Genomic DNA, 15,784 nt, shown 5'->3' with positions numbered 1-15,784 from the left:
GTCACAACTCATTACTAGAGAAATTAAGCATGTTCTATGTGACTCCACTGAGAAAGGACTCTGGAAGCTTTTATTTAGTTTCCATCAGATCTCATGAGATAAGCCTTCACCTTTTGTTTATTTTGCCTTGTGTCACTTTCCTCTAATAAATTACAGCCATGAATAAAAAGATAGGTTGAGTTCTGTGAGTCCTCTTAGAGAATCACCAACTTGGGGTGGTCTTGGGACCCTCAAACACAAAATTCCATTTAAAAAATGACAACTGTAGAAGATGAGCTCATAGTTCAAAAATATTAAAAACAAATATTATTTCCATGAGACAGAGACAGTCAACCATTGAGACAAATGGGATGATTTACAGCACCTTTGCTAAAGGACCCATGCCAAAGAGATTCTAACATAAGTGTTATCAGAAGGCTCAAGAAAACAAAGAGAAGAATAGACAAAAAAGCAATGTCTTAAATGAAATGTTTGAACATTTCAAAACAAAACAGGTCTGTTTAAAGTAAAGTAAAAAATATAAAACAGACATGAAATATAGTCATTGGAATTTAAAAATAAACTTAATAGAAAAGGAGTAAGCTCCATTAAAATTCAGAATAACCTGGAAACTAGATCTCAAAGCATCTCATAGCATGCAACATGAAGAGCCAGAAGAAGGTAAGAGGCATGAAAAATAAGTGTAAAGTATCATCCTATATTTAAAAGGATTTAAAGGAATGATATTAGAAAGGAAAAGAAGAGGAAATATTCAGAGATATACTGGTTAAGAATTTTCCAGAACTGAACACAGACATGAATATTTAGACCGAAATAGCACAGCACATCTCAGGCAGGGAAATAATTACCCACTTATTTCTGTGTCTTTAAAGTACAACACAACAAAAATAGACTGGTTTAAAACAACCGCAAGTTACTTACAATAAGGAGACAACTGGACTGAAAAGAAACTTTTCAACAGCCACAAGGGAAACCTGAAGACCAGGTAATACTACTTTCAGAGTTAAGGAAAAAATCACTATCCACATAGAATCCTATACACTGCTAATATATCACTCAAGAATTAGAAGAGATTATGGGCATTTTGGGATATATACAAACCAAAAGACCCCTGATGAACAAACTACTAAAAATTTTTAATAAAAAAGGCAAATGTATCCCAGGAAGAAAGTGTAGAACACAAAAAAAGATGGTGAAAATAAAATGAGATAAAATGTGCTGATAACTAAATATGCATTGACAAAAAAACCCTGATAATGTAATAATTTAAGGAAGGGGTAAAACTAGGCAAAACCAATTTCCCAATCAATAATTACATGGAGAATGTAGCCGTTTGATAAGTTTGATATTCCTGATGAATTCCAAAAAGAAATATTGGATTATGTTTCTAATCTGATCTGTACCTGGGCATGATTGAGTTATGATTAGGGCTTTGAGTTCCCACCCCAGGTGGGGAGTCACAGATAAAAGGTATGACAAAGAACGGAGTTGAGGGTTTTCTGATGTTGGAGTTTGATGATGAAGACTTAAGCTGGAGCCCCAGGAAGTAAGCACACAGAGGAAAGAGAAGCACAGGAAGAAAGGAACCTTGAACCCAGAGAAAAGCAAGCCCCAGGAACATAGGAACCCAGGAAGCCTGAGCCCTCACAGACGTCGGCCGCCATCTTGCTCCAACATGTGGAAATAGACTTTGGTGAGGGAAGTAACTTATGCTTTATGGCCTGGTATCTGTAAGCTCCTACCCCAAATAAATACCCTTTATAAAAACCAACCCATTTCTGGTATTTTATGGCAGCACCCCTTTGGCTGACTAATACAGAGAATGAAAGGGAGTGACTTGGAGTTAAAACATTTTATAGTTTTTCTTTCTTTAAAAGGAGGGTAGAGGTACTGATTAACTATCATACTTTGATAAACTAAAATCATGTTAAAAATAATTAGGGGCAAACACACAATTGAAAGCATTATGTGGGAGTGGATGTAGCTACCTGCTTCCCATGAACAAGGTCCTGGGTTTGATCCCTGGTACCTCTGAAAAACAAACAAACAAACAAAAATGGCAACAGAAAAACAACTGTCATTGGGGAGCAGATGTAGCTCAGTACTTGAGTACCTGCTTCCCACATATGAGGTCCTGGGTTCAATGCCCAGGACCTTCCAAAAAATAAAAAAGCATTATGTGAAGTATAGCCTCCAGACCAGCTGGGAAGGGAGGAAATAAAGAAATCTCAATATAATTCGCAAAAGTATGGAAGAAGAAAAAAGACAAAGAAAACCCTTGCAAATAGAAAACAAACTACAAGATTATAGAAATAAATTCAACTATGTTAACAATTTAAAATATAAATAAGTGGCTTTATTTGCTTATTGTAAGTAAGAGAGTCTCCAATTATTTATTTTAATCCACCGGGCTTTTTCTAAAACACACATCAAAAACCCAATGACAAAGAAAGTTTGAAAATAAAAAACATATAAAAAGCTACAATGGGCAAATAGTAACCAAAAGAATGTAGTTGTCATAGTAATAATATCAGCCAAAAGAAAATAAAGTTAAAATCATTAATATAGACAGGCAGAGCTATTATTGAATGAGAAAAGTAATCCACAAAGATGAAAACCATAAAACTTTATGACCTCAATTATAGTTCCAAATTGTATAAATCAAAGGTTGAATAAAATATGAGGAAAGGGTGATAATCTACAGTCATAGTAGAAGGAATCTCTCAGGTACATCAGAAAGAACAATTATCCAAAGGCTCTTGACAAGCAACACTTCTCTCAACATATAGAAAATTAGTGCATTTGCCAACTTACCAGTTCTGGAATGGCTGTTTCATAGTGTCTGGTTATTTTACCTGAAAAAGAAAAGAACAGTGTTGCTGCCTCCCTTTACCCCTCCTCCTAGCCTTTGTTATCTCCCTTTTCCAGCCGTTGCTATCCTTCACTGCCTACCTCATAGCTGCCTGCACAGCTCCGCCTATCCACTACCGCCCGGTAGTTAATCCGCCCCCGTTCCTACCCCTCCCTTGACCCGACCTTATATAATCAAGTGTATTTCCGCAATAAAGTGGACTAGCTCACTCTCACAGGCTGTCTCCGTGGTTTTTACCGCGCGTCCCCCACACCTGGAGAACCTAGGCCTACGCGCTGGCCTAGGGGCTCACCGCCGAGCCGTGGAAGCCCTCCCGGTCCTCGTGGGTTGCTAACTTAAAATAGCAAGCCCACAGCAGAACAGCTAAGCACTCTTGCAAAGAAACTAGTTTCTGCAGAGCAAGATCCTTAGTGAGCCAAAGTGCTAACTAGCCTGTTTTGTGGTGATCCATTCAATTCTTTATGCCTAATTGCAACAAATGGTCTTGACTAATCCATCAACATGAGCCCCTCCATTCCAGAGTCTTAAAAAAAAATTGATAATAAACAAGCAGGCATGTATTCAACAAAAGTTTGTATCAGCCCTTCACTATATATGGTACTCTGCTGGAAAGTGAGATATTTTACAAATTTTGAGTCAATACATCTTGTCTCCCTAGCAGGAGAGTGCTGTCTGCCTTAAAACGCCTCACCTATGGATCAGCTGCCGGCTTGGTGGCTCAACTCATTTGACCCAAGAAGGTGTGTCTGACAGCTGTATTTATGATCCTTTTATAAGACTGGTGTCCCCTGCTTAGGATTCCCAAATTGTTCAGACAGGTGAGGTTTCATAACAAGCTACTCCACAAGATAGGTGACATATAATAAAAAATTAATAGCACTGCCATATACTTTATAGAGGTTTATAATATTCAAGGCACTTCCAGGTACATTTTCCCATTGGATCCTGAAAACATCTTACCCAGCTTGCCTCAAACGGTTAACAACTACTCTCCTATTTTATGAAGAGGGTATTGGAGGTCATCGAGGTTTAAAGACTTGTAGGAGGCCACTGAATTGAAGAGCCAGGAATGAAAATTTGGCCTGTGACTCTCAGTCCTCTGTATGTCTAAATCAGATTTCTCATGGCCACCATCTCATGTTCAACCCTCCAACAGGACTCTCAAATGTGATCTTTCTAGAAGCTGTCTCTCCTAATGCATTTGATCACCATGAAACTGAAGCCCACACCCCAACCTGTGAGTGACAGTCCATTCTCTCTGCACCACAAACACCTGTGAATAGTTCTGTACTAGACCTGACCACATGTGACCTCCTAAAAAGTCACTTTGGCCATCTCTGTCATGCCTAGTACGTTAGATGGTTTGGTGGTTTGAAGCTGTTTGAACCCGAGTTCTTAAAGGTAATCCATTCCCGTGGGTATGGACCCATTTGGAGTCGAGTAGGATCTTCACTAAGTTAGGATGCAAGCCACCTCATTCAGGGTGAGTCTTAATCCTCTTACTGGAGTCCTTTAGAAGAGAATGAAATTCAGAGGAAGAACAGAAGCCAGAAGCTGGAATCAACAAAACCTGGAAGAGAAAGGAGAGCTCAGCTCATGCTGCCATATGCCTTGCCTTGGTATGGAGGAGACCAGGACCACTGGCCTTCCAGAAGAAACCATCACCTGATTGTGCCTTCATTTGGACATTTTTCTCAGCCTCGAAACGGTAAGCTTGTAAGTTAGTAAATTCCCATTGGTAAACACTGACCCATTTCATGGTATTTGCATTTTGGTAGCCTAGCAGGCTAGAACACATGGCATTCTAGTAAATGCATACTTAAGGAATTGAGAGAGTCCCAAGAGCTGGGTGAAAGGGACAGAAAATGGGTTGGAAATTATTCTTTTTAATTCAACAATAGATGCCATAACTTAATAAGTTACTCTCTGATCTGTGATGGGCAAGAGTCTCAATTGGTGGATGTAGCTACCACTGCAATGTGCCCCCTAACAGGCAATGAAAAAAAGCAATTTTAGAAATAGATGTTTTTAGAAATAGATGTTACCCTCATGGTAGAAAGGAGGTGCTAAAGTACATTCCATCCCTACTTCTAGATTTTAATGTTTTCACCATTAGTGATTAACTCCCAGTGACCCAGGGACTTCCAACATGAGGGGTCTAATGAAAGAGAAACTGAGGGAAGGGGGAGCTTGAGTACTTTTAGATAAAGTTGGCTGAGGGTACTGATGACAGTCTGAAATAGAAGGAAACCATAAGAAAACATTGGAAACTGCCTAGCGGGAAAAAAAAGGAGAAAGGCAGAAAAGCACACAACTAAATTCTGGGTTCCATTTCAAAATGGCAGAAAAGTAAATACTGCACTGACATCAAAGAATTTATAAGAGAGAAAATAAATGCATAAAAACGCGTTTTGTGGTGGATAAAAAGAAGGAAGGCAGATGGGAAACCACAGGAGCAAGCCTACTTACCGCTTAGAGTCTCCAAGCATGCTACAGGAAATTCTAAGACTGCAGTGAGGAAACCCCACCCAAGGCACAGAGAATTAAGTTATAGGGGGAAAGCAGATGTGGCTCAACTGATAGAGCATCTGCCTACCAGGTAGGAGGTCCAGGGTTCAAACCCAGGGCCTCCTAGCCCGTGTGGTGAGCTGGCCCACATGCAGTGCTGATGTGCTAAAGGAGGCCTGTGCCATGCAGTGGCGTCCCCGTATGGGGGAGCCCCATGTGCAAGGAGTATGCACGCAAGGAGAGCCACCCCATTCGAGAAAATCACAGCCCACCCAGGAGTGGCGCCGCACACACGGAGAGCTGATGCAGCAAGATGGCGCAACAAAAAGAGACACAGATTCCTGGTGCTGCCTGACAAGAATGCAAGTGGACACAGAAGAACACAGAATAGACACAGAGAGCAGACAATGGGAGAGACGGTGAAAGAAATAAATAGAAAAAATCTTTTTAAAAAAATTAGGTTATAGGCAATGAGGACTTATTATAGAGTCACCAAATATTCACAAGTACAACAATTTAACAGATTACTCAATATAGGACTTACTAATAACTATTTAAATTACTCCAAAAAACAAAGGAAAGGAATCAATGAAACTAGAGTGGGAATTTGTGCTATAAAAAGAGATAGCTATGAAATTGAGATGAATTCCAATCTTGGAAATGGGAAGCACAAGAGTTAAAAATTGAAAACAAACTAAGCTAAAGTCCCACTGAATCACAAAGTGGCCATAGCTGAAGAGTATATTGTTAAATTAGAAAGTTGAGCCAAAGAATTTCCACAGGATACTACAAAAAGAAGGAAAAGAGATGGAAAAGCTAAAGAAAGGATAAGGCAAGGGGTTGTCGAAGGTTGGAAATGCTGAGCATCAATCTTTCTATTAAGACAACTGATGGGTACAATTTAAAAGGCTGGAAAGCCTGCAATATTTGGTAATATTGGACAACTTTCAGGAACTGAAGGAAAGTCCAGTCTATAGGATAACAAGGCCAGTGAATCAGATGAAAAGCTACCTACACTTAGTGCTGAAGTTTCAGGATACAAAGAACATATCCAAACTACTAAAGAGAAAATACTTACAACTGGATGAGACTCAAATGACTTTGGACTTCTCGTGGGAACATTGCACTCAAGTTGCCATGTCAAGATGGATTGACATTGCTAAGCCTGACTGCTCTGAAAGCATAATTTGAGCCTGAGCCTCGACATCTCCTTGAGCACATATTGTAGAATGTCAGCTAAATAAACATATGTTCACAGACTCAGAATCTCTCTGAGGAAATCAGCAGAAATATACATCAGGGGGAAAGTAGGAATCAGAATTCAGGGAGGTGTGAGCTTAAATCGTGAGCAAAGGAACAGGGAAAGCATCTGTATTGGGTTGAAGACACCCGGAGACTCTGCGCGTGACCTCCTACGGGAAAAGGTTCTTTGCAGATGTGGTCAAGTTAAGAAGAGGTCCTTTTGGTTTTGGGTGGAGTCTAAATCCAGCATGACTGGATGTTGGTACAAACACAGGGAGAAGACATCCTTGTAACGATGAAGGCAGTTTGGAGTGACGGTCTACAAGGCAAGGTACACCAAGGGTTGGGGGCAAGCAACAGAAGCTCAGAGAAGCAAGGAACAGATTTTCCCCTAAATCTTCCAAGGAAAACACAGCCTTGCCAACACCTCGATTTTGGACTTCTGGTTCCCAGAGCCAAAACAGAATAAATTCCTGAAGCTACCCAGTTGGTGACACTTTTTTAAGGCATTCCCAGGACAATTTATATGGCAAGGCACACTGTAAGCAAAGCAAAAGGGGCAAGTTACAGGGAAGGAAAAAAAAATGCCTTCACTATTTTATATAGATAAATTAGTAAAGGGACAAGAACACTAGAGGAAAATGGACATGGGATGCAAGAAAACAATAGTAAAATGGACATAAGACATAAAGAGATAGTTCATAGAAAATGTACGAATGGTCAATAAACATACAAAAATATGTTGACCCTTCCCAGAAACCAGAAGTACATGTTGACATTAAGAAGATAGCATGCCTCAGTCGAAATACCAGGTTGGTTTTTTTTCAAGTTTGATAGGATGCGATTTTATCACTGATTCAAAGAAAGTTGCCTGCACACCGCTGAAGAAGCCGTGATTAGGGCGGCTGTTTGTGATAGAACCTGCCCCTAGTGAAATATAAAATGGATCATAAGCTTAATTCCACTTGCAACTCTAGAGAGAAGTTCAGCCAGGGGCAAAAGGAGGTATCACCAAGGATGTTTATTGCAACGTTGTCTTTAATTAAGGTAAAATGGAAACCCACCAAAATGTCCACTCTCAGGCTTCATAAATCAGAATATATCCAATATATTCATACCATGGAATTCCATGAGTCAAATAAGAAACAAAGATACTTATGTGGATCAAGAAGGGTAGGTTTCCAAGGTACATAACAAAGTTAAAAATAAAAGACCAAGTTTCAGACAACTAGATACAGTAGGATACTGTTTATTCAACAGACACAGGCTCAAGGATTTCCTTTGCAAGGATGCTTGTAAACACAGGCAAAAGCTCTGGGAGGCTATGACTCAGAGCAGTCTTCACCAGTAGAGAAAGAAGAGATGGAAATAGGGTGAGATAGAAGGTCAGGGCAGGAGGCTGTCCAAATGGACTTTATCTTGACCCATAATCATTGTTTTAAAAATTAACATCACAAAAAAAGTACATGGTGGCTTTTCCACATTAATTTACCGAATGGCGTTTACAAGACCCTTTACCTGATATCGGCTGCCATTTCCTTCTAAAACAAGGGGTGTTAAAATATTTCCTTTAGAAAAAGGAAGATGAAACTGAAGGATCCCAGTGTCTCTGAGGAAAAAAAACGTATATGTTTTATAAGGCATTGCCCAATCACAAGTGAAATAAAAATAGCAATTACTTTTATGGGACCTTTCATCTAAGGAAATAGCAATGCTACCTGGATATTATCTCTTTAACCTTCACCACTTTTGAGTGAGGGAGGATACCTACATTTATGTGGATCAAATGGGCTGCATGGGGAAGAGGTGGTGTCACGTAAGTCCAACTAATAAATTCTAATGCAACCTCCCCATTAATTAAAATATTCTTTGTATTAATGTTCATTAACCAAAATATTCCAACCACTGAAACTACTCTCAGAAGTGCTGTGCTTTTTATTTTTTTTTTATTTTATTTTTTTTTAAGATTTATTTTTATTTATTTAATCCCCCCCGCCCCCCCGGTTGTCTGTTCTTGGTGTCTATTTGCTGTGTCTTGTTTCTTTGTCCGCTTCTGTTGTCGTCAGCGGCTCGGGAAGTGTGGGCGGCACCATTCCTGGGCAGGCTGCTCTTTCTTTTCACGCTGGGCGGCTTTCCTCACAGGCGCACTCCTTGCGCGTGGGGCTCCCCCACGCGGGGGACACCCTTGCGTGGCAGGGCACTCCTTGCGCGCATCAGCACTGCACGTGGGCCAGCTCCACACGGGTCAAGGAGGCCCGGGGTTTGAACCGCGGACCTCCCATATGGTAGACGGACGCCCTAACCACTGGGCCAAAGTCCGTTTCCCTTTTATTTTTTTAATGTAATATTTTTTGTGAAAGGTAATAATTTCATCATTTTCAACCCTGTTGATCATTAAAAAAAATAAATATAAATAATAAATACAAAAATAATAAATATTATAGTATAGTACAATATAGTAAAGTTAACATATTTTACTCACCTGCAACAGGCTGTTTCTTAAGTTTCTACATTTCTGGACCTTGGTCTTAGAAAGTCAAGGTGCTATAACTGGTTGGAGTTAGTGTCATCATTATTATAATTAAACATTTTTTAAGTATGATGATTGGACACTGAACAAGTCTAGCCATTATTTTTACATGTAAACATAGTCTACTGTGACAAGTGTTATATAATTATTTAGGAAAGGAATCTTTCATTTCCGCCTTTCGACTCACACTAAGCATACGTTTAATTACAGGAATTTTATGACATTGACTAAGTTGTATGAGGAGAAAAAATTTGAATAAGGATGACAGGTGCTCAAAGAAGGCAAGAGAGAACGGAATTCTAATACATTGAATTCCACCATTTTAATGCATACTCCCTACTTTTAGATGTGGCTTTCATCTTTCCATCAAAATGCATCACGTAAGCATTGCATCATTAAACCTGGAGTAACGGACTTGGCCCAGTGGTTAGGGCGTCCGTCTACCACATGGGAGGTCCGCGGTTCAAACCCCGGGCCTCCTTGACCCATGTGGAGCTGGCCCATGCGCAGTGCTGATGCGCGCAAGGAGTGCCCTGCCACACAGGGGTGTCCCCCGCGTAGGGGAGCCCCACACGCAAGGAGTGTGCCCCGTAAGGAGAGCCGCCCAGCGCGAAAGAAAGTGCAGCCTGCCCAGGAATGGCGCTGCACACACAGAGAGCTGACACAACGAGATGATGCAACAAAAAGAAATACAGATTCCCGTGCCACTGACGACAACAGAAGCGGACAAAAAAGAGCACGCAGGGAATAGACACAGAGAATAGATGGGGGGGGTTGAGAGAAATAAATAAACAAATAAATCTTTTTTTAAAAAAAGCCTATATGATGTGGATCATTGACTATGGGGTGCAGTGATGCTCAGAGATGTTCTTACCAGGTGCAATGGATGTGTCATGATGATGGGAGCAAGTGTTGCTGTGGGGGGAGTGGGGGGTGGGGGCGGTGGGGGTAAATGGGACCTCATATTTTTTTTTAATGTAATTTTTAAAAATAAATAAATAAATAAAAAAGCCTAGAGTAGATGAGATTGTTCCCTGTCCTGGTTGATGGACATCCTTCAGGCAAGATTGAGTTAGGCATGCCCTACAAAATGCTGTCCTCACAGAATCTTTCCTCACATAATTTCACCATTTCTTAAAGCCTTATTAGGTGTGTGACATCTGGTAGGTGTGTGGGTGAGGGTGAGAAGAGATGCAAACTGAAAATTCTCATGAAAAAGATAGATGTGCAATCACCCAACAACACCAGAAGCCAAAGCTGCGTACTTTTGGAGATGCGAATTAAGGAGACACACTGAAAAGGCAACTCAGTGTTTGCATCCTTCAAGCTCTCCACCAGGTCCCAAAGACTTTTCCAATGGATTCTTCCTAATTAAGGTCACAAGAGCAACTGGTCAATACCCATGTTATAAAGAGGTTGTTGATGTGGGAGGACTGGGGGGGTGAGGTGTGGGGTATATGGGAACCTCTTATATTTTTTAATGCAACATTTTTTGTGATCTATGTATCTTCAAGAAAAATACAATTAAAATTTAATTTAATTTAATTTTAAAAATATATATACAGTTAAAAAAAAATACCAATGTTAAAAAGTTAGCCAAGTCAGCAAGGTATTTCACCTGCTTTGCTGCCAGCACTGAGAGTCCCAATGTACCCTGACAATTACGGGAAATGTAAGAGATCTGACAATATCCAGCATCACTGTGAACACCCCATTTTAACTAGAAGTGTTTTTGTTCCTGTTGTGTTGTTCCTGAGATACTCTAAGAGCAATGTATATTTCCTTCATGATGTGTATTTTAAGACTAACCATAGCCCTCCAGAAATTCAGCAGTTTTCTGTTTCACATTATTTTATTTTATTTTGAAAGAAGCTTTAGATTATATAAATGTCACATCAAAAAGAGGGAATTCCCATATACTAGAACCCCTGCCCCCACACTTTTCCCCATTAACGACGTCTTTCATTAATGTGGTACCTTTGTTCCAAATGATGAATACATATTGGAGCCTTGCTACTAACCATGGACTATAGTTTACATTATGGTTGACACTTTGCCCTGCACATTTTTATCGGTTTTGATAAAATGTATAATGGCCTGTATCCGTCATTGCAATGCCATGCAGGACAATTCCAGTGTCCCAAAAATGCTCCATGTTCCACCTGCTCTTCCCTCTTTCTCCCCTCAGAACTTGTGGTGGCCACTGCCTTTCTATCGATGACACAAGTTCTTCCATTGCTAGAATAATCGTAAGTCTACTTTAGTCCATAGCTGCATTCCCCCCTTATGTTTGTTCATTGAGGATTTGGGGCGGTGATGTCCACTCTGCTTCTGATTGAGAAGGGGGCTTAGATGCCATGGGGCAGAAGGATGGAACCGTCTTCTTGCAGTTGTAGATTCTCCCTGTTTTTTGGGATGGGTGTTGTCCATCATCATCCATCAGGGAGTTGTCCTGGGCATTTCACTTTAAACATCTTAGGATCTGCATGTCTAGATGTCAGAGATGACTGAACGCAGAAAATACATAGATAGATGACTCACCTTTGAAGTATTACTTACATCTGTCTGCAGAGGCTGGACATGGGAAAAATCAGAAATAGTTGGGGGGCTGGATGGGTTCTTGGCTGCTGTAACCAAGAGCCATAAAGCAGTCTTAAACAAGTAGGTACTTATTCTCTCAGGTTTCTGAAGACCAGAGGTCTGACTCAAGGTGTGAGTAGACCCATGGTCCTCCGTAGACTCTAGGAGAGGCACCTCCCAGCCTCTCCCAGCTCCTGGTGGCCCGAGGTCTTCTTGGCTTGTGCCTGCTCACCCTCATCTCTCTCCATCTTCCACAGCCTCCCCTCTGGATCTTTCCTTATCTTATAAGGACATCAGTCATTGAATTTAGGGACCACCATAACCCAGGGAATCTCATCTCACAATCCTTAGTTACATCTGCAAATGCCCTATTTCCACATAAGGTCCCATTTTGGGGTCCCCGGTGGACTTGGATTTTGGGGGCACACGATTAAACCTGTGCAAGCAATTTAAACTAAACGAGTAAGTCCCTCATTCTCCCTGGTGTTTGTGCTAATGAAGGGCTGGAGGAAGTGCAGGTGCAGTTCACAGTAGCCAGTGTTCAACTGTGCCCACCCCTGACCTGTCTCTCAGGTGTTGGCTCCTGGTGGCTGAAAGACTGGGGGATTTTGGAGCTCACCCAAGAACCTCTCTGTCCTCCCAAGGGATTGCATTGCCCACCCAGGGGACAGTGCCTGAGGTTGCCAGGCTGCTATGACAAATAGCACCCATGGGTTGACTTAACAACAGGAATTTATTCTCTTGCAGTTTTGAGGCTGCAAGTCCAAAATCAAGGTGTTGCCAAGGTCTGGCTTTCTCTTGCAGCGTTCTGGTGCTGAGTCAGCACAGGTCCTAGGGTTCCTTGCCTGGCAGCTGGGTCTCTATCACCTAGGTACGTCCTTGGTCTCCTTCTGTGGTTATCTCAGAGTACTGATGTGCACAGACAGGTGTGCATGCACAGGTGTGCTTGTGCAGGTATGCTCATGCAAGTGTGCTGATGTAGGTGCACTCATGCAGGTGTGCTCATGCAGGTCTGTTTATGCATGCATGCTCAGGCAGGTATATTTGTGCAAGTATGCACACACAGGTGACCTTGTACAGGTGTGCTTGCACAGGTGTGCTTATGTACATGTGCTTGTGTAAGTGTGCTCAAATAGATGTGCTCATGCAGGTATGCTCATGAAGGTGTGTGCTTGTGCAGGTATGCTCATGCAGGTGTGCTCATATAGGAGTGCTTGTGCAGGTATGCTCACACAGATGTGCTTATGTATGTGTGCTCATGTAGGTGTGCTCACTCAGGTGGGTTCATGCAAGGATGCTCATGCAGGTGTACTCACACAGGTGTGCACACGCAGATGTCCTTGCATAGGTGTGCTCACGCAGGTGCACTGATGGACGTGTGCTCATGTAGGTGTGCTCATGCAGATGTGCTCATGAGGTGTGCTTGTGCAGGTGTGCCTGCTCAGTTGTGCTTATGTACATGCACTCATGAATGTGTGTTTGTACAGGTATGCTTCATGCAGGTGTGCTCCTGTAGGTGTGCTCACACAGGTATGCTTATATATGTGTGCTCATGTGGGTGTCCTCACACAGGTGTGTATGTGCAGATGTGCTTATGCAGGTGTGCTTACACAGGTGTGCTCACACAGGTGTACTTATGCAGGTGTGCTCATGCAGGTGTGCATGTGCAGATGTGCCTTCAGGTTTATAGGCATTATCAATGAGAAACCTGGCTCCACAGTTGCTGCCTGGTCATTATAGGAAGCCTCTAAATCCTACTTTACATCATGAAAATTATTGGACTTCAGGGATCCCACACTGCCACAGGTGAAAACTCTGGCTCCCAGATTGTAGGATGCATCCAAGTTGAAGGTGCCTCTTTGAGGAGAAGAGGCTAGTGACATTTGGAATTGCTTCCAAAAACACCCTGGCACATTTATTGGAGTAAGGGGTTAAATCCAGCCTGTGTCCTTTGCTGGGAAGCCAGGAGTTCAGGGATTAAGTGCTCAAGCTTGGATCCAAGACTGCCTGGCAGCAAACCACTTACTATAAATGGTTTCTAGGATAAATTCATACTCTATCGTATCTTATTCTAAGATGAAATTTTGTCCTCATATTTTCCTTCATTTTTATTGTGATAAAATGCACGTAATATAAAATTGACCAATGTAACCATTCTAAAGTGGACGATTCAGCATCACTCAGCACATTCACAATGTTGGGCAACCATCACCTCTATCTGATTCCAGGGCTTTTCATCACCTCCAGATGGAAACCCCATAGCCATTAGCTGTCAGGCTCCATTCCCTCCTCTCCCTGCCCCTAACAATCACTAATCTCCTTCCTGTTTTTTTGGATTTGCTCATTCTGGATATTTCATATAAATGGAATACATGTCCATTTGTGTCTGGCTCATCTCACTCAAAATAATGTCTTCAAGTTTCATCCATGCTACAGCATGACTCAGAACTGCATTCCATTTTATAGCTAAATAATGGTCTGTTGTATGAATGAAAACAGTCCACAAAATTAGCTCAAACTCTATCAAGTGCCTGAAGTGAGGCGCTAAAACCAGAAAACTTGAGAGGAAGACATGGGGATAAATTTTCATGGCCTTGGGTTTGTCTGTAGATTCTTAAATACAACACCAAAAGCACAAAGGAATAGAATTAAAAATTGATGATAAATTGGACTTGATCAAAATGAAAAACTTTTGTGCCTCAAGGGACGCTCTCAAGAGAAAAGACAATCTGCAGTATGGGAGAAAATAACTATGAAGCCCGCATTTTAACTTCCCTGAAAGAGAGCTGCATCTGACACTTCTTTCCACCAGGTGGCAATCGTGACCTAACTGGAGACTGCTGGCCACTTCTGGAGAGGTCCGGAAAGTTCTGGCATCAGAACCTCTTGGAGTTGCATGCATGAGCAACCCATCCAAAGTTCATCGCCATCATCATTTCAATTTTTCTACTCTGTCATCTGTCTTAGAAAGTGAGGTAAAAAAATCTCCCCTTGAGTTATCATTTAAGAAATTATAATAAAATATAAATTCTAAGAAGTTTCAACCCACATTGCTCCCTCGCTACAGCAGCCTATGGATGCTTTGAAGTCCCACTGACAAAGCAAGTCTAAATTTGCTCTTCTCCTGCCTCCAAAACCCGCCTCCATCTTCAAGGTAGTTTTTTGGGGGGTGCATTAGTTGGCCAAAGCACCTGATGCATAATACCAGAAACGGGTTGGTTTTTATAAAGGGTATTTAATTGGGGTAGGAGTTTACAGATAACAGGCCATAAAGCTTAAGTTACTTCCCTCACCAAAGTCTATTTTCATGTGTTGGAGCAAGATGGTTGCTGACGTCTGCCAGGGTTCAGGCTTCCTGGGTTCCTCCCTTCCAGGGTCTTGCTTCTCTCTGGGTTCAAGGTTCCTTCCTCCCAGGGCTTGCTTCTTCCTGGGCTCAAGGTTCCTCTCTTCCTGGGGTTTGCTTCTCTTTCCTCTGTGAGCTGACTTCCTGGGGCTCCAGCTTAAAGCTTCAGCATCAAACTCCAAGATCAAAACTCCAAAATAAAAAACCACCAACTCTGTCCTTTGTGTCTTATCTGTGAGTCCCCACCCACCAAAGGGTGGAGACTCAACATCCTGCTGGCACAAGTGGTTGATATAATTACCTAATCAAGTAAACTTATGACTCCAATATAATCTAATATGTCCGGAGGAAAAGATCAGTTTACAAACATAATCCAACATTTCTTTTTGGAATTCAATAATATCAAACTGCTGCAGGGGGTGTCTCACTTACTTGCAAATAAGTCAGGTTGGCAACCCCAAACTCCTCCTCTACCAGGGACCCCTGCAGCCAGTGCTTCTTCAGCATTTGCCAGGACTCTGCCCAGGGACCACTGTCTCTTTGTGGAACCCATCATTTTTTAGGAAACTGCTGCCTCCACCTCTTCCTCGCATCAGTCCCTGCTCCACAGGGTTGATTTCAGAGAAGATCCCATGGAAAGGCAGGATTTTCACTGCCACCTAGGAGAGATGAGGTCACCATCCCCTGTGATGCCACAGAGGCCATGTGA

At 41.8% G+C, this 15,784-nt stretch overlaps 1 protein-coding gene across 2 annotated transcripts in view; it reads right to left on the bottom strand.

The window, feature by feature from the left end:
* LOC139438382 (arylsulfatase H-like) overlaps window positions 1-15,784 on the bottom strand; it is a 62,372-nt gene that overhangs the window by 24,321 nt on the left and 22,267 nt on the right. Inside the window, exons 1-2 of one of the 2 annotated variants that reach the window (XM_071213485.1) lie at window positions 2,815-2,872; window positions 1,989-2,031 (exon numbers count right to left, since the gene is read on the bottom strand). In XM_071213485.1, the coding sequence (XP_071069586.1) occupies window positions 1,989-1,999 (11 nt within the window). In that variant the 5' untranslated portion in view covers window positions 2,000-2,031; window positions 2,815-2,872. Of the gene's footprint in view, window positions 1-1,988; window positions 2,032-2,814; window positions 2,873-15,784 lie in introns of those variants that run through there. The other variant, XM_071213484.1, reaches the window with a different exon arrangement.

Source organism: Dasypus novemcinctus, chromosome Y (genome assembly GCF_030445035.2).
Source record: "Dasypus novemcinctus isolate mDasNov1 chromosome Y, mDasNov1.1.hap2, whole genome shotgun sequence".
NCBI classification, from domain to species: domain Eukaryota; kingdom Metazoa; phylum Chordata; class Mammalia; order Cingulata; family Dasypodidae; genus Dasypus; species Dasypus novemcinctus.
This window is presented reverse-complemented; position numbering and strand designations above follow the sequence as displayed.